At 38.8% G+C, this 22,945-nt stretch overlaps 1 protein-coding gene across 4 annotated transcripts; it reads right to left on the reverse strand.

Moving 5' to 3' along the window:
• Positions 1–3,537: 3,537 nt before the first annotated feature.
• LOC127393985 (scaffold attachment factor B1-like) lies at positions 3,538–22,928 on the reverse strand. 4 transcript variants are annotated; one of them, XM_051639632.1, is made up of 21 exons: positions 22,554–22,924; positions 20,732–20,819; positions 19,463–19,527; positions 19,168–19,374; positions 17,811–17,873; positions 17,215–17,242; positions 15,808–16,306; positions 15,322–15,371; positions 12,355–12,455; positions 11,097–11,246; positions 10,925–11,001; positions 9,861–10,000; positions 9,413–9,504; positions 8,918–9,024; positions 7,649–7,942; positions 7,225–7,362; positions 6,720–6,762; positions 5,171–5,292; positions 4,351–4,463; positions 4,172–4,223; positions 3,538–3,902 (listed from the first exon to the last, which is right to left on the reverse strand). In XM_051639632.1, the coding sequence occupies exons 1-21, from the start codon at positions 22,740–22,742 to the stop codon at positions 3,773–3,775; spliced, it is 2,748 nt and encodes a 915-aa protein (XP_051495592.1). In that variant the 5' UTR covers positions 22,743–22,924; the 3' UTR covers positions 3,538–3,772. The 4 variants fall into 4 exon arrangements, with proteins under 4 accessions (XP_051495592.1, XP_051495595.1, XP_051495594.1 ...); XM_051639635.1 differs by having other exon boundaries at positions 22,812–22,920; XM_051639634.1 differs by lacking the exon at positions 11,097–11,246 and having other exon boundaries at positions 10,925–11,058; positions 22,554–22,928.
• Between the last annotated feature and the right edge of the window lie 17 nt (positions 22,929–22,945).

Genomic DNA, 22,945 nt, shown 5'->3' on the forward strand with positions numbered 1-22,945 from the left:
AGTGTATCACCTGATGAGGGACTGCTCTATGTGCACCCTGTTCCAACAAAATTTTTTTCACACACCTGCCTGTAAAAGAGTAATGCACGGGAAGGACTTCTTCATCTGACCCAGTACCTCCATTCTCTTCCTTACTACATCCTGATGACAATGTGTACATTCACTAAGGGACTGATCCTTTTATAGAATTGCTGGATTTAAATTGAATGTTTTGTCAAGTCTAGTTTGTGACCTATAGAAATAATTGTAGGTAAGAGAGGGTGCTAATCAGATTCCTTTGCTGACCAGACAGACTTCTAGTTGTGCAGGGCTGCTGCTCAGCAGAGTGGCTTCTGGGCATGCTGGCAACTACAGTACATAATGTAAGTCAAGCTGTGAGACAGGAGCTACCATTTTACAGTCCCTGTATAATGACCTTGCTGCAGCTTAGGCAGCTGACTTTGAAAAGCAGCACATCTCACATAATAGCTCAGCTAGGGATGTGCTGGAAATGTGTTTATGGGACCAGGCCTTCTCTCCCACTGGAGTAAGGATCAGTCTGCATGGGAAGCTTAATCTACCTGGTCTACCCCTTCTTTGCTCTTTGGTAAAACAGAGGACTTAACTTTCCAGGGGAGCATTTAATTTTTACCTTTCAAAGTTCCAGAAATTACAAAAGCATCATCTCCTGTCTCCAGGATGGCTTCTGTGCTTCAGGTCTTTTTTGAAAACACCTTCAGCTTGAATATCCTGGAAGATAAGGGGAGAAGTAGAGTGAGATTCAGGACTCAAGTCAATAGTTCTGTGTCTACTCCCCAGTTCTCCTTGGAGAGCACATTTAAATTTGAAACAGGCACATGCTCAGAATTTTGCTTGCACTCTTACTAGCATTAAACCAGGTATATGTTTCATGTGCAAGCTTGAAATGGCTGGGAGATTACCATTAGCTGTAGTGCCTTGGATGCTAAAGTACACTTGGCTTTTGTTTCTTAGTGTGATTATTCCACTTCCTTTGAATGCAATTATTTTGCTTTTCTCATTATATAGCTTGCATGCTACATGTGGTTTTACTTTAAGGACCAGAAAGGTCGGGACTGGTCTGGAAGTTGTCCTTCCGTTGCTGAGACTCCCAATAAGTTTCCTGAGTCAGTAAGGTTAATCAGTAAGGCAGGTATAAGCAGTATTAAAATAACTTGGTTTTGATTTATTTATTATTTAAAAATACCCCAAACACCTGAATGATTTGGCAGCATTCATTACAACTACCTTAAGCACTCTAGCCTACAAGAGTTCAATGAGTGAGATTTGTTTTTTTTTAAACAGGGAACTCAGATTTGCTGTTTGAAAAACCAAAATGCCCAATGCAATCCCAATTTCTCTCCTATGCAAACCTGAGTTAATCAGTAGATTTATGTTTTACTGTGTGTTAATATTACATGTTACAGCAGATGATTACAGTAGTAATTAACTACAGAGATGCTGCTTGCTTATACCAGTAGTGGACATTCTAAGGTTCTGCTAAAGTTGGGTCACGTCTTGATAGAAGGCAGCTGTTTAGCTGTGTGAATTTTATTTTTTACTATTTTTTTTTCCATAGCCCATAGTAACCTTTGCACCAGGCAAAACCCAAACCAAACCAAAACAACCCTGAAACCAGAATTTGTTCTATCCGTGCACTAGATTTAATAAAGACTGAACCTGAACAAATGTCATAGCCAGTCTGACAGGCTATCAAGGTTTGAGTGATAGGCTGCTGCCATGTCAGAAACGTGCAGGTAGTCAGTGTGGCCATCTATCGGAATTAGAGGAAAATGCAGTTAAAAACCTAGTGGGGAAAAAGTCTTCATCCTAAAGTAAATTATTTTGATTCAGTACACAGCATAAAGAGGCTCGAGTTTGTGTTTTTTGTTGTTTCTTCTCCCCGTGTGGTGGTCAAATAATTGTCTCCCCAGATGATAAAATACTACCCCTTTGGTGTCTATAGAAGTTGTTGATACAATGGTCTGGCTCATGGGCATAACTTTTTTGACTTCTCTGAACTCCTTAGACCAGGAAATGGCACTATGTCTCATGCTTATAAATGGCTGTGTGGTGCTGTAAATAGAGTCTACCTTGGCTGGAAGGACACTCTCGTAACTCGTTTTGGGATGGTACATACCTGCTGAGGATGAGGAAAGATGCTCTCCTTACAACTACAAATGGACAGGTCAGTTTTGCTGGAGCCTCAGGTTTCCATGCCACTCCTGCACAGAAGGTCCAGATGCAGTAATAGAACAGACATAGGTTGTGTCTTGTGGGAGCAATTATCTTGTCCCCAGGTTTAATGGTTGATGATCTGAATTGGGAAAGACAAGGCCAAGCAGGTCGGGGGTACCACTACTCTTTTATTCTCTGTATCAGAGGTGAACATCAAAAGGATTAAAAGCAAAGAGGCACTGGATTATAGCTAGACCCACAGAATTCAGTTGCTACTAAGTGTAGCAGTGTGGAAATGCTTTATTTGCATTTTCCTAGTTTGTGCTCTTGAACAAGCTTGTCTTTCTGTGCCTTAGCTTCACCATTAAAACAAAAACTAACGTATAAGCTGAGGTTGATCCAGAGAGCCCTCAGACAACTCCTCAAAGCAACTTCCTAAAACATAGACGGTTCATCCACAGGGATCCTCCTCTATTGTGGGAATTCTGAACCCTGATAAAAAACAGACCCGAAGAGTTTCACTTTCTGTAACAATGCAGGCTGTAGAAAATCAATCTTCAGGCAACTAAGAAAAAAAACAAACATCTCTGAAGATTAAAAAAAAACCAAAACAGTGCTGCTACTAATGAAAGTAAAGGGATTTTTTTCCTCTTGGAATCACAAACATCATCTTTGGTGGGTAATGCTAAGGCCATGCTACTCCAGATGACTGCACAAATTATAATTTGGGTATCACAAAGTGATAGATGATTTGCATCAATCTTGATCATGTCAATTCTCAACATGTTCTTAGAATTATGCCAAATGGCTGTTTCTAATCTACTTTTCAAAGAAATTATGGATAGCTAGGCAAAATTGCTGGCCTGAAATTGGTATTTGGACTACCCTCATCTATCAGAAACTAAATAAAAATTATTTTGACTTGCACTTGAAAGTCATTACTGTCACAAGTACCTGTGCATTTTCTCTTACAGAAGCCGTGCTCGTAACTCAATAAATAGCTTTCTTCAGAGAGTGAAGAGTATTGTGTTGCACAGCACCTACCAAGACGAGACAAGATGAAGGAAATTCTTCACTGCTTCACTTGTCCTACAGGATACTAAGTCAATTTTGCAGTGGCAGGGTGTTAAAATGTTGACAACTGCAATCTACTAACATTCTCTCATGCTAGCATGTATCCTAGTTAATTTTGACCTGTTTGAAGTAACACAATATTTTAGTGTATTTCTTGGAGCTGTGTGCTACTGAAAGTGGAAAGGGGCACCTATATGGTGTTTAGATACTTCATCTTTGAAAGAAAGTTACAAGGTTTAACATATAGCCTAATAAATGAGTTTTCCAGGGACTGCTGAAACAAAGCAATTAACTGTAAACTGGCTTTTATTTATGGAAAATGGAATGCTTCATTAACAAACATTTTAAATGGGATATGAACAACACATTACAAAACAAATGCATTCACATTGGATTGAGTGACGTAATATGGCAGCAGCTTAAAAAAAATTATGCTTACAGTAGCCCGTAAGTTACAATTAATGGTAACCCTGGGTAAGAGATTCATTTCAGTTGCCACCTTGCATTAAAAATTAAAACACATTCAGTAGCGACGGTTGAAACGAGGGTCATTAGGTCTGTTTGCTCTCTCCTGGCCAGTAAATCCTTCTCCTTGCATTCCTCCTCCATGCATCATCTGACTTTGGTTGCCACCTTGCATGAAACCTCCACGCCTGGAAAGCAATTCAGACATTTTGATTTTCTTTTGTGACTCTGGTAACAGGTTGATATAATGGGTGTTCTTTAAAAACTTTCAGCATTAATTTTTACTCTTCAAATAAGATGCACTACATAAAAAACATGGGAATATTTTATAATTCCTTGACATTTAAATAACAAATCAGAAAACTAATGCTCCCACAACATGTTTCTTTGGTCAATTTAATATAACAGATGTCCCTTTAAAGAGAAACAAACACTTTATTCTTTTTAAAGTTCTTACCCTGACATGCCTCCACGATGCATCACATGGCCAGGTCTGCCTCTACCTCCACCTGAAAAAGAGTTAAAATGCTTCCTTTATATCCACAGTAATAATTATACTTCATCTCCATGGATAATAATGCCTGTGTTTTCTGCTTTACATAGCACAACTAATGGGCTGTTGTGCAAGAAGCATACCTTGCCATCTCTCATGATCTCGTCCTATCATTCCTCCGTCCACACTGCTCTGCCATGAACGATCTTGATGTCCTTCAAACTTTCGACCATGATCCCCCCAGTCACGTGCATCCCTGCAAATTAGTGAGCACAAAAAATAGATTCAAGTAAAACAACTAAGTCACAAACTTACTCAAATGCTTTACCAAGGTACATGCAAATCTTGTATTTATGTGGCTATCTGTTAAGCCAAATGTCAGTAATAAGGCCTTCTATTCAAGCCAACTGACATGACAAGAAAATCAGATTTTCTTAAAAATATGGTTTATGCTACATTGATGTCCCAGCTTACTCCAAACATCCCAGCTTGTTTTTTTAACCAGTCAATTTATTTTTGGTGTTTTATGCAGGCTGGCTTACTCACAGGACTTACTAAAAATTACAACCACAACACAAAACCTCAAAACATGCTCCCCTCCCCATCCCATCTCCAATCTGTAAGCATTTTATTAACTTGTGTTCCTTTCAAAGAGCTGACAGGACAGTCCTTCCAATAACTACAGACTAGGGAAAAATCATTACCCTGAAAAGTATAAAACTTTGATAATAATGTTAGGTAAAATTAACTGAAAACATGAAGACTCTCAGGTGTGAAATTATTTTAAAAAAAACAACCATGCCAACATGCATGTTTTGATGCACAAGGCAAGCTGGAAGAGCTACTCATCTGTACTCCATCAAACAGAGAACAGACTCAGGAGTACAAGCTGGAAGAATTGTACTTCCAAAAACTGCATCCCACTTTGACATATGGAAAATATTTTCAGTTAAGCATACTAACCGTGACTGTGGGGGCATCCCCCTACTTTCACTCATTCTTCTGTCAGATCCATAGCTACCCCAATTTTCCCGAGAGTCTCGTGAATGACGGTCTGGTCCTCCATGGCGTTCATCTGGATAATGCTGAAAGGCAAAGAACATTTACATGTCTTCCCAAAACAAACTCTTTAATTGTCTAAAGTTGTTCTCCTGCTCTGGCAGGGGGGTTGGACTAGATGATCTTTCGAGGTCCCTTCCAACCCCTAAGATTCTATGCTTCTGATGAAACTACTCAGAATCATGTAGGATGTAAGGAACCTTCTTAAATCATGTAGTCTAACACCCCTGCTCAAGCAGGGTCAGCCAGGGCAGGCTGTCCAGAACAGTCTCCCATTGGGTTCTGACTGTCTTCACAGCTGGAGACCTCACAACTTGCTCATGCAGCCTGGTCCAGTGTTTGACCACCATCACAATTAATAAAAACAAAAAACAAAACAGTAAAAACCCAAAGGTTATTTGTTTTGTTTTCAGATGGAATTTCATGTGTTTGTTTGTGCTCACTAACTCTCATCCTTTAAGTGGGCACCACCTGCTTCATTCCTTCCCTTCTGTGAGGTTATCATTGCACATTGATAAGATAACCCCTGAGCCTTCTCTTTTTCAGGCTGAATGGGTCCTAGGCCTTTCAGACCCTCCTCATACAAAAGATATTCCAGTCTCTTAATCATCCTTGTGGTTCTGGACTGCACTTACTTCAATAAGCTCTTACCTTTCTTGTACTGGGCTGCCCAGCACTGGACACAGTATGCCAGATGGGTGCTGAATGAAGAGGAAGGATACCTCCCTTGGCCCTTAGCCTTCTGACAACACTTCCTAATGCAGCCTAGGATGGTACTGCCCTTCTTTGCCAGAAGGGTGCAATGCTGACTAATGGTCAGCTTGTTGTCCACCATGACTCGAAGGGCTTTCCCTGCAAAAACTGCTTTTCATCTTGTTGGCCCCAGGCATGTACTGTTGCACAGGGTTATTTCTCCCTAGAAGCAGGACTTTGCATTTCACATTGCTGAATTTAATTATACTCCCCTCTGCCCAGTTCTTCAGCCTACTCAGGTCCCTCTGAGTCTCACAGTTAGCCATCAGCTAAGGGCACTTGAGGATTCCATGACTCCACCAAATTAATCTCTCATTTATTGAATGTGCCCTGAAGGTCCTTCCACCAGCCCTCAAAACCACACAAACATCTTTACTAGTTTTGCTATTATTTCCATGCAACCTCATACAGTGAATTTTATGCTGACTTTGTACTTTTGCTTTTTCTACACAGTCTTTTGGAATACTACCTTTTTGATGCAAATTACCTATTTGATTTGTATCAGCATAACCGTATCTAACTTTGAAAGTTTTTTAGATAAATTTAATCTTTTTAAAGAAAACAAAACAATCTAGTTATTTGTATTTATTTTGGGAGCTACCATTTAATTTTTAACTAGTGAAATTTAATCTGACACACACTGTAGAAAGCCAGGATATAAGAAGTTAATATGTTTCTGAAGCTTTATAAAGCAACTCACTTGTCCATCCCGATCTCCCATCATTGTCCTTGATCCATCTCTCCTACAAACAGACAGTTAAGATCAAACTGTGGTAGTAAAACATAGTCTACAGAAATCCATTTATGTAAGAACACATTATCTACAAACAGCACAAACAGTTTGAACATATGGAAGCTATGACACATTTTGGATTCCTGGAAAAGGCAGTTAGTCCTAAGGTATAAGACAGAGTATTCTCATTAAGATGCTAGGTGCCTATAATATTACTTAGAAATTTTTCTGAATCCTGCAAATGTGTGAAAGGATTGCAAGCAGGAAACTCTGAATAAGTCTGCCAGAAAGTTTAGCTCACGGCACGGAACAGAACTCTTCTTAGTTATGTAAGAAAAATGCCACTGCCACTAAGCCACACTTAAACGAAAATGCAAATCAAACAGACTGTAAAGGCAGCAAACTGTGATATTAAATAAACAAATTTTTGTCTTTTGATTTCAGATTACACAGTGAAGGTTAAGACACCAACCTGTCTATTGAATGGTCTTGGTAACGGCCACGATCCCTGTGATCAAAGTCATGGAATCGGTCCTGGCGACCGAAATCTGAATGGTACCTGTCATTCATTGCCATTCGTTTTGCCTCTGGCCAGTACGGATCATCTCTCCTGAAGGGAAGAACACATTGATTTTAGTCAAGATGACTTTTGATATTGGTCCCTTCTTCCAAACTGTGCAAACAGTTGGGAGGCTAATTAAGTTCAAAAGGGAACTGAAAAACTTCAGAAAGGACAGTTTGACTGGGGCTATTAAACATTATAATCTCAATGAAATCAACAAGTGCTGATTAATGGAAGCTGGAAGCATACTGATAGCTTTTTATAGCACAGGCTGGTAAGACAGAATCAAGCAGCAATGTTTTCCACTTGTATAATTTTTATTTGCTGGCTTTACCTGCCATCAATGTCATATGGTCTTCTCATTGCAGACCGACGTTCTTGTTCATAGCGCAGTTGCTCATGCTGGCGTCGCAGCTCTTCTCTTTCTCGCTGAATGCGATCTTGTTCTCTTCTCCGTTCATGCTCTATGTGCATTCGTTCTCTTTCCAGTCTTTCTCTTTCCATCCGTTCTCGTTCAAGACGCTGCCTTTCAATTTCCAGTCTCTCACGAGCAATCTCAAGCCTCTCTCTTTCTTCTCGTTCCCGAATAGTCTGTAGGTGCTGCTGTCTCTCCCGACGCTCACGTGTGCTATTTTAACAAAAGGTTACTTGTTTTTATAGGCTGACTATACTACTCCTATAAAACCCACCTGTGGGGGCAAATAATCCTATATGGCCACAACAATTCTAATAAAAATGCTCCAAAGCTCATTCCTTCTTCTCAAAATAACCAACTCTGAAGAAGCCAGAACATTATGCTGGCTAATATGACTCCACTGAGAAATCTACCTGTGAGAGACAAACTTTTTCCTCTCCAGTAAGAATGATGAAAGCATTTTTTCCCTGTTCAATTCAATTTACTTTAGGTAAGTAATAAAAGTGTTGTAATACATGGAAAATGTTTTAATGTGGAATTCAGGTCACGGTTTTGGCAAGGAAGTTAAAGGATGGCCCCTACCACCTTTACCCTGTACTAAACAACATGAAAACAGAAATAAAACCCCACAAAAAAATAATGAAATATCTGAATTAGGTTCTTAAATAAAAAGATATAATGTGCAATCTTTGAAGGGCTGCTGGAAAATTCCCCATTTTCTCTATAGACTTTATGCATTTAAATACAAAAATATTAATCTCGTTTTGTTTCAAACATTATGGAGACTTCTAACGCTATGATAACAAAGTCTTATTCTGAGCATGACGATTTTTCTCCTGGTCTTTCCCTGTACAGTTGAGTGTGTTAAGTTTAAAATTATCATTCCAGCTCTACTATAATGCATGCCTAGCTAAGGAGAGTGCCATACTTGAATCTAAACCACAAAATCTATAAAATGGAAGAAGAACAAAAAATAAACTGCATTTTCTCCCTAAACACAATTTAAAGCTTAGTATCAACAGAGTCAATAATTGGAGCTTTCCCAATTCAACAATGTACAAAATATAGCAAATTACAAGTACAAACCAAATCAAACCCCTCCTTATCTCTTAGTAATTTTAATAAAAATAAAATTTTATTTATTCTAGCGAAAAGCCCAAAACAAACCAGTTTCACTGTTGCTCTTACCGGCGCTGCTCTGCCTCCCTCAGTTTTCGCTGTGCTTTAATTTTGTCAAATGGCACAATGCCTTGTCTCTCTCTGCTCTCCGATTTGCGATCCTGGCTCTTAATGCTCTGTATTTAATAGTGAAGTAGAGAAATTTAATGGACAACTATCACAAACAATACTCTAAGCTCCATTTCCATTCACATGTGCCAAGTCTCAAAGCTCGGTCCCCACATTTTTCAAAAAAGTTCTAATTTTTTTAACATTACAGACATGGATTTATATATTAACACAGGAATACTTACTTTCTCACATTTTTTGGGCAGAACTTCATTGCTCACTATTGTTATCAGCCATATGAAAGTTATTTTACTAATTAAGTTCTAAACTCACCTTACAGAAACTCTAGTCGGACAAATCAGTAAGACAAGCATAGCTGACACATAGCTTGCCAGGATTCAGTACTTGTGGCTAAGGAAAAGTGTCAAATCTTTACCATGCAAAAATATTACTTACTCTGTCTTTTGATGCAGTCGATGTTTTGACGCTAATAACAGGTTCTCCTTTGGATTTATCCATTACTACTGTTCTCTCTATTCCTTTATTTCCTAAATAAAACCAGAGATTCCAGGGAAAAGAAATTAAAAAAAACAACAACAATCGAACTACATAACCTACATCACTCATTGCTATGCCAGAAATTATGTTCTCTAAAATGTGAAAATGGGCATTTAACCCTCTTTTCAAACATCGTTGTTTCACGACACCTATTCTAAGTGCTTCTGTTAAGGATGACAAAATGTGAAACACCCCCCCCCCCCCCATCTTTATATCCTGTGGATTTCCAACTAAGAACCAGAAATAAATCTAGAATATTGGTAGTTCTTTGGAAAGAACTACTTGCAATTAATTATTCCTATGTCACCGTATCTTTTACTCTATGAAAAAAGAATAGCTGTATTACCTGACTTAATAGTTTTAGGTTGATCTGATGAACCAGACTTCAGTTCATCTTTATCTTTTTTTTCCTTTTCGTCTTTGTCTTCTGTCTTTTTAGGATCATCTTTTTGGTCAGATTTCTCATCCCTTCTAACACTGCCAGGTCTATAGTTAAATAGATAGGTAGATATTAATACAAATTAGACTAATACAGAGTAAGAGAAAATTAAAGGAGAATGCCAGCAACACAGTAAAACAAAGTGGAATTCTCATAAGAAAAGGCAGTGATAAATACATCTCCAAAGATTTCCTACTACAACTTCCTACACCATAAAATAAGACAATCAAACCATACTGTGCAGTGGTCATACAAACTTGGCTGTGATTCAGATATCTCAGCTGGAGTTAAAAGGAAACATTCCCACCACCACGAGCTCAATGCCTACAAAGTTTCTTATACAACATGACAATTATGAAGTGCCAATGTGAAATAATTTTTGTCAGGCAAGTAGGTGAAATAAAGGCTAAAACTTCTCAGCAACTAGAATTTAATATGAGTTACATCTCAGTAAGATAATTAAAGCAAAGTACTTAATGTCTTATTCATGCTCTTAGTGTCTTTTCCAGTTACTTTCAGTAATGATAAGAGAGAAAAAGCATAGTGCTGAAGAGGAACATGTTCTGAAAATATAATGTTAGGCAACTCAGTTTTAACTGTTTGTGACCACAACCACCTTGGAAAGCCCTATTCCAGTAAGAGCAGCATTTTACAATGAAACAGTGACATATTGATGAAAATTCTAACATGACCTTTCCTATAGATTTATTACATGAAAGCACCAACTATAACTCAAAAGGTATGCTTGAAAATGCAACTTTCCAATGCCTACCTTAAAGACATAACAGAAACATTGTTAGGCACTGATCATCAACAGAAGCTTATCTTGTAGAAAGTTGGAAAAATGCACCTATTGCTCTTTTTCAATGTTTGCCACGGAAATTCTTACTGTAACTTTGTTTTTCCTGACAAATTAACATAGACAGAAGAACAGCAAAACACCTATTGACAGAGAATTTTTAGAACAGTACCTCTCACTGACTGTATCTTTCTTTGCTTCATTCTCTTTTTTTTCACTTGACTTCTTCCCAGCAGGTTCATTTTTTGCCTGAAATTTATTTTGCACATCATCAGCTGAGAATGTGGTCTCAATCACCTGTACAATCTAATGGTAATGGGATATAATTGAGAATCAGTACTCACTTTTTCTACAGAAATTATTTTCCCATGTAACTCTGTTTTGTGGAGGTGAGTAATACACTTCATTGCTTCCTCAGCCGTAGACATCGTAACAAAGCCGTAACAGCGAGCACCAGGACTTCGAGCATTGGTGACCACTTTTGCACCTATCACCTTTCCAAAATAAAGGAGTATTGCACTCACTGTAACAAGTGCCTGCCATTTAACAGCAAGAAGTACAAGCTCCATCTCTACTCTATTTTATGCCTGTCCATCATAATTCAGGAAACTTCTATTTTTGAGAGATTAACTGACACAAAAGGAGTGTTGCTTGGAGCCAATCATGCTTCTGTTGCCAATGCAACACTTACAAAGCTGAATCAATACATGGGAGCCAAAGACTGAATTCTGAAGAAAGTTCATTAAAGAAAAAAAAAGAGGCTACCTAATATCAAGAACATAATTTTACTTAAGTATAAAGGAGTAAAAACCTAGTAAAAAGTTTTAAACCATTTTCCACTGACATGCTAATGCTAGCTCAACTGCTAAGTCCCAGTTCCCCTTGAAAAAATATTTTCATGTCACTGCTAAGAGGCAGACCCATATGAAGAAACAGAAAGTTTCCCCAAAAAGTGTAACTTGAAAAAGTTTTTATATATGGTGCTTACTTATGCTCAGATATTTAACACAGCTCACTTTGTATTACAGAAATCAATACTGTAAAGTCACATTTAATTCTAGAGTATTTTCATGAATTAAACATGCAATAGCAGATTGCTAGCACATACAGTTTTCTTTTACTACAATCTGCTGACACTCATCTGTAAACAGGCTTCAAAGGTTTAACAAAAATCCTTACTGATGCCTCTGACATTAGTATTCTACTAAATTAGCTTTCTGTTTCCCAGCTGACAGGCAGATTTAACTTGCCATTTCGTCTGTCATTACTACCAACTACAGGACAGGGTCCCCCCAAACAAACAAAAAACTCCCCAAAACTACCTGAATACGTGCTTTTTACAACAACTGCCTACTCTAGATGAAAACAAGATACTCCCCAATAATTATGTTTCAACATTTACTGCATGTTTTACTTAGTCCTTAGGAAGTCTTTAGTAAACAATGTTAAATTCATTGTTGACTGTGAATTTCCAATGGGTGAAGATACTGTTGCTACAGCTTAGGAGACAGAAGTACATGTAAACAGTCACTGTTTCAAATAAGGGAAGTCTTACTAAGACAGCTTCAAGTGAAAAAAAATCCAAACAAAGAAACCCCTTACCTTCCCATATTTGCTAAACAGATTCTTCAAATCTGTAGCTCTGGTAGTGGAAGCCAGTCCACTCACCCAGAAGTTTCTACCAGAACCAGTAGCAGTGCGACCTAATTAGGAAAACAAAAAAAACCAAAATATACCCCAAATCCTAATTATTTCAACAACTACTTCTGAACTAAAAAGGACCAGTTCCACACATTTTTGAAGGCAAACAACATTACAAGTCTAAGAATTTAATGATGGAGCTACCAGCTTGATATATACAGCAAAAGTGTGCTGTGACATTCTTCAAAAAAGAAACTGGACTAGGATATCTGAACTGTGGCTCTTCAGAATGTGCCGGGGCAGAGACCAGTAACTCTGCACTTACAGGAAAAGACAGAAGACCTGATAGAGTTGCAGGAACTGTGTCAGCACGCATGTATACTCATGCCTTGCCCTCCTTATTTCGACTCCAAAGGAATGATGATGGGGTGCAGTTTAACTATACCTCTCAAAGATAGACATTTACCATAAAAAAAGGCAAGAAAATCTCTTATATTTCTGCCCAAAGATTCCACAGGTGAGGCATGAAGCCTGTGATTTCAGTTACAGAGTCAGGAAAGATGCAGTTTTCTTTAACTATGCGAGAACTACAGAACACTCATCCATTCTGGCATCTAAACTAGGAAGATAATTTCCTAAATGCTTATGTACTTGTCAAGTCTGAAAACCAACTGACAAGTGCCTAAAAAGTGTTTGAGCTAAACTCCAAGCTTTAGTGTTTGCTCTTCAGCATGAAGCACTTAATGCAGGGATATTGTTTCCAGTCTCCTTTAAAATGTCTTTACTATCCTTTTATCAGTCTTGGCAGTGTTCAGTTCCAAGGATTCAATGGATGGAGTGAAGGTTTCAGTTCAGCTACCTGCTTCCAGACTTTTTTTTTTTTCCTTTTTTTGGTGATACATGAAATTTCTCAGAACTGCTTCCATCAAGGGGAGACATTTCTTCCAGAACTGTTCTAAAATGCTGTTTTATTCAGGTGTCCTTCCATCTCTTAATTCCTTGTAATTTTTGTAATTATGTCAAACATGAGCTTAGCACTGAGAATGTTATGATATTTCGACAAGGTACTTAGGGAAGCATGCAATCATCTGTGCCATCTTTTTAAAAAACAAAAAGAGGTCTTTCATATAAAGAAGACTATGTCTACATCTGCCATCTTCTGGAGTCAAGAACTGCATGGATAAAGATGTGTCATGTGTGCAAAGACAGGGGAAATACACTGTCTTGGTATTTCAAAAAGCCAAGCCATAGGATTTGATGCTTTTGCTCCACACGCTTCCACTAGAAATTTAAAATGGCCACTTGCAGGAACACCGACATCTTGGAAAAAGAAAAACGAGCATTTTGTTTGTTCTATTTTACTGATTATTTCTTTAAGATTTAAACTACGTTAATGCCCTTCGATCAGTTTTAACATCTCCAGTTTTGGCCCTCTCATAAGACTTAAAGAGGTGCTCCTGCAATGGTACCGCACCTCCTAGACACCTCCTAGAAGCTAGGGTAATACAGGTATTGGGAGCCATCCCTCAACATTGTAGACAACTTTTAGTTGTCTAGTATAAATTGACTTCCAAGTCCGCCGGATGTATGAGCTCATAAATTTATTTTTCTACACTTCCTAAGACAGCTCTCGTAACAAATGGATGGAAGATGAATCTCCTTGTCCTAAATAAAATCCTTTCATACAGGTATGGAAATAGCAACGCATGAGTCAGAACTGATTTCTGTGTAGGTCTGTACACTCTCTGGCTCAAGAGTTTTGCTCTGCATGCAGAGAGAGTTACATAAGCAAGCAGCTACCTCTCCTCAGTGCCGTTTACCAAGCCAGAAAATGATTTAAACAAAAGTTATGAAACACAGCATGTCCTTTTGGAGGAAGATATGCAGGGGCAATGTTGTTACCAGACATCCAAGTTCCTGAAGATTATTGTGAATGCAAACTTCAAGAAGTTTTCTCCCAGTCCACAAAAAAAGATATACCCAACTCCTTGGTTAAATGACAACAGGAACAAAACACTCCTTCAGATATGATGAAATAAAAGAACAGAAGATCACAGACTGTAGGCAAGAGCTAACCCTATATATATATCCAGTATAACCCTGGATCTTGGAAAAAATAGCTGATACTGAGTTCAGTCTGTGTTGTAAATCCCAACTAAAACCAAACTAATTCTTCCTGTCCAGTCAGTAGACTGATCTCATGATGAGTTTCTTGCCTACTATTGGAATTGCTGAAACTTCCATGCTTCCAGTGCTGAATTACCTGCCTACAGTATGCAAGAATAACAGTTAAATTTTCTGCCCTGGTCAGGTAGGAGACAGTAGAGAAGTGGGGTGAGCTGCCAAGACTTGGCAGCCTGATGTATTAAAAGAAAAAAGGATGAAGAAGCAGGCACCTAACACTGTTTCAGAAATTTTCATCCTGCTTATGAGGCACCATAGATAGGATCTGCACGAACAAAGACTTAATAACATCAATCTAATTTGAAGATAACGTTAATCTCCAAGTTGCTGAGGCACTTAAATACATAAATACTAGACTTCAAATTATTTTAGCAAAAAAGATGTTATGAAGAATCACAAGCACACAGTAAAGCAAACACAATTGTGAAAAGCTCTTGAACTCACTAACAGCTGTGGGTAAGCATCTTCAGTGCCATAAAGGGCAGATTTGCCATGTATTAACAACTACCTTTGAAGATGAAGATACAAAAAAAAGGGTGCAACACAGACATCCTTAGAAAATGGATAAAAGGAAAATAGTTTTTTTGGCAAAAATAGATTTTTAAAAATCCAGAAAGAGGTGAACAATTTCTGGTATTTAACAACTGCACAGATCCCAATACTTTACTACTGAAATAACCCGTCCGCTACAAAATCATATTCGCCAAGCAATAATTAAAGGTCTGCTTTCGAAAAGCAACATACCTTTCTCATCCCTTGAGATTATCTGTGTATCTCTGTCCTCCTCAACAGGGCTAAAGACAAAACACCACGTTATTCAAGTTGGAAAGAAAAAGAGACTAAATATAAATTATGAAAAATGCTAAAATTAAATACCTACCAGAAAATATGTTGCAAATGAAAACATACCTTTGTATACTTGATTTAAGAAATCTGACAAGAAATAATGAGGTCAGATTCTTAAACAGATTTGCATTAGAAACACGTTTAGAAATAAGAGTAATTTAAGAAAACAACCTTTGAAGGTTGAGGAGAGGAAGAAATCAAACCCTCTGTGTTTAAAAAAAAAAATAAAAAGTATCTGCACATGGAGAAATAAAAGACACTCTTTAGCAATAGGCTACAATTTCACCAGTCTTGGTGGCCAATTGAAGGAAACAACTTACTCGCATCACTTAACGACCAATGAAAAAAAGATAGCATCTGGTCTATAACGGAGAAAAAACAAACCTCGTTTTCTGATCACCGCCCTCACTGGTTGAGGACTCTTTAGTAGCAGGGGATTCCTCAGAATTAGCTTTGTCTTCTGTGTTCTTGCCATCTTCTTTGCTACCTTTGGCTTCCGGACCTGCGCCTTTTTCCGCTGTTTCCCCACTAGAGGCTTCCAGGCCTTGGGAGCGTTTGCTACTCTGATCGCTTAAGGTCTCTACTACTACAGATTCAGAGTCCGGTTTCTCTTCCTCTATTGTCTGTTCACTTGTCTCCCCTTTTGCTACAACTAAACGCTTTGCTTCCTTCCTTGCCATAGCTTGTGCCGATTTGCTGTCCAAATCTAAAGAATCTTCCTCCAACTGAGCGGCAGCAAGAGCGTCCTCTTCCTCTGCTAGCCTCTTGCCTGGCACCACGTTACTTGCTTCCTGTGCATGTGGCCTCTCCACTTCGGAAGTTTCTTCGTTAAGTAGTTCAGATTTACAAGTTTCCCCCAAAATGTCGAGTATTTTCTCATTTTCTACGGATTTAACAGGAATAGAATGGCACAAGATTTAATCACCAGGGAAATACAGCAATCACAAATGTGGAACTGGCATGGCTGCCACACTAACACCAAGAGAACTTCTAAGCTACACAGAGATTGGAAAACCCTAGTGTACACAGTGTTACAAGTACTACGCTAACTGCTGTCTGACAAACTACCAAATCAGCCCTAAAACGTTAACAGGGAAGAAAAATGCCCCCACAGATTTAACAAAAACCTTCTGGCTGATCCTTGACATTCTTCATGAAATCATTCAGCTCTGTTTCTTCTCTAGTTAGCTTCCAGAGTCCGAGATGCTTAACTGAACGTATCAACGCACTGAGAGTTCAATGTTTAAATTTCTGTGAAATTCTTTTAGCAGAGAGTCCAACATGAGAACTGGGCATCTTCTGATGGTGCGTGAGTGTGTTTGTAGTCCAGAAAGTGAAAAGTATCTGTATGAAATTTCCATGAAGAAACTCTCTTCTTTCTTCTGTATCCAGTAACTAATCTTTACATTTTAATTCCCTACAATATCTTTTTAGTGCTTTCACTGCTCTCTACTTAGTAACAGTTAAGGTGTATGCAATATCACAAGATCTGTTTACAAGTAGAATCTTTAACTTTTAAACTGCGATTAACTTCTCTACATCCATTTATACAGTTTAACAGGTTTTTAAACCATTTCATTTCACTGGAAATATTTCAAAGATGACACGCATTACTTCACAGATCTGGGGATATGATTGGGTTTCCAATCTCTATGACCCTGCACGATCTGGATTGTCCATCATAAAAATAACGCAAATTATGTTTGTTTGCTTGTTTGTTTTTTTTTTAATAGTTAATGGTTTAAAAAGTATTAGTTGAAAAGACGGAAATATGTTTTTCTTTAACAGTACCTGGCTCCAAATGTAGTTTCTCCATTTTCTGTTTGGGAAAATAAACACAGAAAGAGGATTTTATAAAATGCATCTTGTAAGACAAAGAGTAACAACCCCCTGCCCAATCCCAAGATTGAAAAGCACACAAATTCACCTACTGCATTTAGCACTTTTTTCTCCATCCACTGGAACTGTGTATTTTATATAGGTAATTTTCTTGGCAAATTAAAGCCAAATCTAGTATCAGCCCAAATTTTCTTCTCTTCTCTAACTCAGGATATCAGAGACCAAAAAAGTATCTTTGTGTACCATATCAACTGCAGAGTGAAAACAAAAAGTGAGCTGCTACTTTATAATATCAGAAGGAGAAAGAGGAAATCAACAGGACAAAACCATTGTTATTCACCACAGAAGTGGAGGAAGTCTTGAAAGCTGACTAAAAAGTAGGGAAAAAATACAGGGCGTTCTCATTTGACAGACCATTCTGAGCACGATCACGTATATCTTAGATTCTGTTACAATTTCACATCACGGTCATGCTTCTTGTTCATAGTACGAGCACAGAGTGAATACTGATACTAACAATCTGAAATACAGCTACAGTTTCAATTTACCTTAATTTCAATTAAATCAGAAGAAGTGGCATCTAAATTGTTTTCAATTTCATCATAATCTTCCTAAAAGAGTAAAAAAGGAATGACAACATTTCATACAAAAAGTAATGTTAAATTATGGAGAAATACTACTGTATTCCATTTTCCCTAGCAATAATGAGATAAGTATTTTCCAGTATTTCACAGATCTGCTACTTCAGATTGTGACCCAAGAATGAGGAGCAACCTATCTGGTTACCTTTTATTTTAATTTCAACATAACATTGTCCACTTCAAAGTTACTCTTATTTATAGAGGAAATTTATTTCACATTTCTGTGGTTGCTGCCCATAACACGTTTTTTCCTTTTCCCACTTTTTTACTTCTTTTGCTTCTAATTTAAAAATAGAACTTAAGACTCGAAGCTCAGGTTTCTACTTTTCCAAAACAAAACCACAACCCCAAGATCTTCCTTCTTTAAGAACTGATTGTAACACTCAACCAAAGCTCATCGGTTACACGATTCACAACAACTCTAATTTACAGAACACCAGAAAACTGCCTTTCAGGTTAAGCAGATGTTGTTGGAATTACTGCTTTCAGAAGGTAAATGATAAAAAGCTGAGACAGACACCACAAGTGTAAAATAAAAAACAAAACAAAACCAACAAAAGGAGGCAAGTAAGGCTAATATATTCAATTTTGAAAGTGAACAGCCTAAAATAAAATACAAACCAACAAAATAAAAAAACATAAGGATCCAAGGAAGGATACTATTTGGGGAGTGAATGTAACAGATAGACTACCCTGTTCATTTCAGTATCAGGAGACTGTGCTGTCTGTACAAGACACTGTAAGTTGCTCCCAAAAGTAAGTCAAAAGTCCAGCCACGTCAGAACAGGACAATACATAAAGAATTTCTTGTTTTATTAATCTCTATGAGAAAACTTTACTACATAAATTCTTTAAGCCAGAGCAGAAAATACTTCCAAATTATCTGTGAGGAGAAAACTACTTTCTTTCTTTATCCATATATAAAAATATCTAGATGGCTGGATATATGCATATATATACACCTAAACACATAAATGGGAAGAAGGAACACCAAAAAGTAATACATTTCAGGCTTCTTGCACAGCAAGCAAAGATGATACTGCAAGATAAAGAAGGCTGTGACCTTTCTACTGTGAATATTTCAAACTTTTTACTTCCCAGAACACATACCACTTTAAAAAGTACAACATGAGAGCTGTTAATACAAAATAGACTCCACATCACGTTCATGTCCTATATTCTATTTCAGTGAAATAACTTGCTCATGTGCCCCTATACTTATTAAATACCTTCTAAAAATTTACAAAGACCTCTATTAACTTACCTCATTTTCTGTTAGCTGATCTGGAAGTTCTTTCATTTCTGCTTCAACGTTGTCTTTATTATCAGACAATGAATCGAGAATATTATCAGGGCTATAGTCTTCTCCACAGTCTATAGCACTGCTGTTATCTATTTCAGCTTCATCTAACACACTAATATCCATCATGTCAATATCTTGCAAGGTATCCAGACTTGTTTCTATATCCTCCTACAGAAAGAAAAAGGGTAGATGTGCATTTATAGCGAGTTAAATGATGCATATTTTTAGTAATAGTAATAATTGTTATTTCACTTACCTGACCATCTCTAGAGTTTTCTTCTAGTCCATTGTCTTCAACACCTCCTTCTTCCAGTTTTCTTCCTAAAAATAGTAACACTTAAGTGAGATACAACACTAAATTTTGTAATATTTACTCTTTGCTGAATTATCTATTCAACACTAAGTTTATTTCAACAAATAATCATTAAGACTCTGACTCAGAAATCCAGATCTGTCCGGATATAATGGAGGAGGACTTGCCACTTGGTAGAAGCGAACAGCATGAACATGAACTAGAAGTACTACAGCTACATCTTTCAACAGCTACACTCCTCCAATTCCACAACACTTCAATACCTAAAAAGACAGGACGGTCTAGAAGGGACTTCAATTTAAAGGAAACATTCTATCATTGTTATATAATCTCTCCCCCTTACCATTTAAATAATTGATGAATTAAACTAAATTAGAGTTAGCCTTTTTTTTTTTTCAAGATCTTTGGCACACAGATCATGTTTAGGCACATCTGTCAAAAACAAACTTGTGTCGCTATTCAAAAACAACTGCTCTTCCTCTATTTTTACCCCTTTACCTTAAAGGAAGCAGCTTAAAAGTAAATTTCAGAAGGTATCTTTTAAGAACTGAGTATGAGCAATTCAAATAAAGTACACATAACAAGACCCAATACTTAATTTACTTGAAGCAATATATCCTTACATCACTAATGAGCTATTTCAGAGCAGTTTACTTTCAAAATGACAGTTATAAAATATGACACTAACAAAAGTTATACGTTTAGTTTTTGTGCAACAATGATTCTGGTTATTTCCACTGTAATTTCTCACATGTAAATATGTATCCCAATGACAATAGACGTTCAAGGGCTTACATATAAAAAGGAAAGTGTACATAGTTAGGGCAAGGAAATGGGTACCCAGGGTGTTGTGGAGCCACTTTAACATACATTGGCAAAGCTCTCCATGGAAGCTTACACTGCAGCCACTTGCTCTGTACCTGACACAACACTACACTCACAGTCACAAGCACAGAACAACTTATGGTCTCATCTACAAGTTTCAAGACTTGCAAACAGAAATACTCTTAGGTGTCATACTATTGATATGGTAACACTATCATTTACACTTTTGTCACTCATTAATGCAACAGAGTTCTACCGTTTTCCATAAAGGAAGAAGTTGTTAGTTATTTTGTTTTTAAAAAATTAAACTAACGAAACAGATCAACATCATATGCTAAGCTCTAGCTATGTGGAAACAAAGCAACTGTATTTGTGTAGACTCCATACCTTTGCTAGTTCTTTTTGGCATTCTCTTGTTGGTCAGTTCTGAGGCCACAGGGATTTCATCAGGATCTCCTCCTTCATCCTCAATAGCCTATTGGAAACAGCATAATGACATCTACTCTATTGTTTTGGTGTGGATTTGTACCGGTTTTGTATAGAGCTACATTTCTTCACAGTAGCTAGCATGGAGCTACATTTTGTTCTGAGAACAGTGTGGTAACACAGGGATGTTTTAGTTATTGCTGAGCAGTGCTTACACAGCATCAAGGCCTTTTCTTTCTGGTTCTCACACTGCCCCACCAGCAAGTAGGCTGTGGGTGCGCAAGCTGGGAGGGAACACCGCCAGGAGACCTGATCCTACTGACCGAAGGGATATTCCAGACCAAATGATGTCATGCTCAGCAATAAAACTGGTGGGAGTCGAAGCTAGTGAGGGCTGCCATTACCTGAGGACTGTCATGGCATTGGTTGGTTGACAGTGAACAACTATTTGCTTTTACACCACTAGCTTTTCTTTGGTGTTTTTTTCTTTTTCCTTCTCTCTGTTGCTTTTTTCATCTGTCCATTTAAAGAAACTATTAAACTGCCTTTTTCTCCATCTATGAGTTTTCTCCTACTTTTACTCTTCCAGTTCTCCCACACATCCTGCTGGAGGGAGGGGAGTGAGTGAGTGGCTACATGGTACTTAGCTGCCTCCTACAGTTAAACCATAAAAGCATTTTCAAGGATTTGTCAGATAGAAACATTAGTGCCCCACCCTAGTTCAGGTCATACAGCCAGGCAGCTGTACCAGCCATCAGAAACATTGACTAGTAAGGTGCTTATGGAATCTCTTGCTCTTGAATCACTATCTGATTCTTGGATGGGAAATCCATTTGGTATTAATAAGCAGAGTAATACATCATTTTAACCCTTTTGTTTTTATTTTTTTTTACCTTTAGCCATAGGTCTTGATGAGCTCTAAAAAAAACTGATAAAAGCATAATCAGAACTTTCCATGGGCTTCCCAGGTCCCTGAACACTGGAGTATGACCGTAACACAACCCCACAGCCAAATCAAGGTATGATTGAGGTGCGAAGCTCCCCTCATCTGTAAACAAGGTTCCCTATTCATCAGATAAGCACTTTAACTGTATAAAACTAAGAGCCCTGAGACTGCTACAGAAACTTCAGCACATCTGACTGTATTTTCTTCTCAACGTGCAGACCTATTAGGACACATAAAGGAGTCAGGACTGGCTTCAGAAGTCTGTAAAAATACATCCTGGAGAGGTGCAAGAGATGGAATCAGGTGAAGTGCGTACAAAAGGAAGCAAGAGAAGAGACAGGGAAAAGGGGAGTGTATGTATACGTCGAGGGAACGGGAAAGGAAATAGGGAAAGAACGCGCCTGTGTGAAAGACCGAAAGAGGGAAAGACCGAGGCCACCGCGGAGTGAAATCAGAGAAGCACTCACTCCAAAGGAACTGCTGAGCTGCGGGTGCTCACACACTGGAGTCTCCGCTGAAAGGTTCGGGGCGGTGGCAAGAAGCAGCGCAGCGGCAGGGCTGCTAGCGGTCCCCGCAAAGGCAACGGTTCTAGAGAAGCCCGAAGAATAGGGACGCCGGTGCTAAAGGACATCCCACGGCTCCCCGGGGCCAGCGCTGGGAAACAGTGGAAAGACGCGGCGGCCCGGTGCCGCCGCAACCCGGCCCGCACCCGCCTCGAGCACTCAGCCAGGCCCCGAGCGCGCATGCGCCAAATGCACCCAGGCCAGGGACAAAGGACCCGGATGACACCCCTCCAGCCCCCCGACTACCCCCCGTCTCCCGCAGGGTTTGCCTCACCTTCCTCAGCCGCTCCATGAGAACACTCTTGTTGCCGCCACTGTCTAGGTTACGACGTTTGAGCTCGGCCCGCAGGTCGATAACTCGCAGCTCGCTCAGCCGCCGCGTTTCGGGTTCTAAGCCGAGAGCCGCGGCCCCACTAAGGGTTACTAAGTCCCCCAGCCCGGCCGCTGTTTGACCCTCCGCCATCAAGGCCCTTTAGATATTCCGCTTCAGGCCCGAACGCACGAGAGAATTCAGCACAATCAAGCAGCTAACCTTGCGATCACAGCACAAAATGGTGGGGAGGCCAAGACACGCCAAGGGGAGGGGGAAGAAGGGCGCTCCGCGCAGGCTCGCAAAGAAGGGCGACAACAAGCGGGGGAGGGGGAAGGCGGGGCCTGGAAGAAAAC

The sequence above is a fragment of the Apus apus genome, chromosome 24 (genome assembly GCF_020740795.1).
Source record: "Apus apus isolate bApuApu2 chromosome 24, bApuApu2.pri.cur, whole genome shotgun sequence".
In the NCBI taxonomy this organism is placed as follows: Eukaryota; Metazoa; Chordata; class Aves; order Apodiformes; family Apodidae; genus Apus; species Apus apus.

Bases quoted from the DNA above. Each gene is read 5' to 3' on its own strand.
- LOC127393985 (XM_051639632.1), bottom strand. From the start codon at position 22,742: ATGGCGGAGGGTCAAACAGCGGCCGGGCTGGGGGACTTAGTAACCCTT. The intron at 19,375-19,462 runs GTAAGTGAAATA...TTCTTTCTGTAG, and splicing joins AAAACTCTAGAGATGGTCAG to GAGGATATAGAAACAAGTCT. The intron at 5,293-6,719 runs GTGAGTTGCTTT...TTTGCCTTTCAG, and splicing joins TGGGAGATCGGGATGGACAA to CATTATCCAGATGAACGCCA.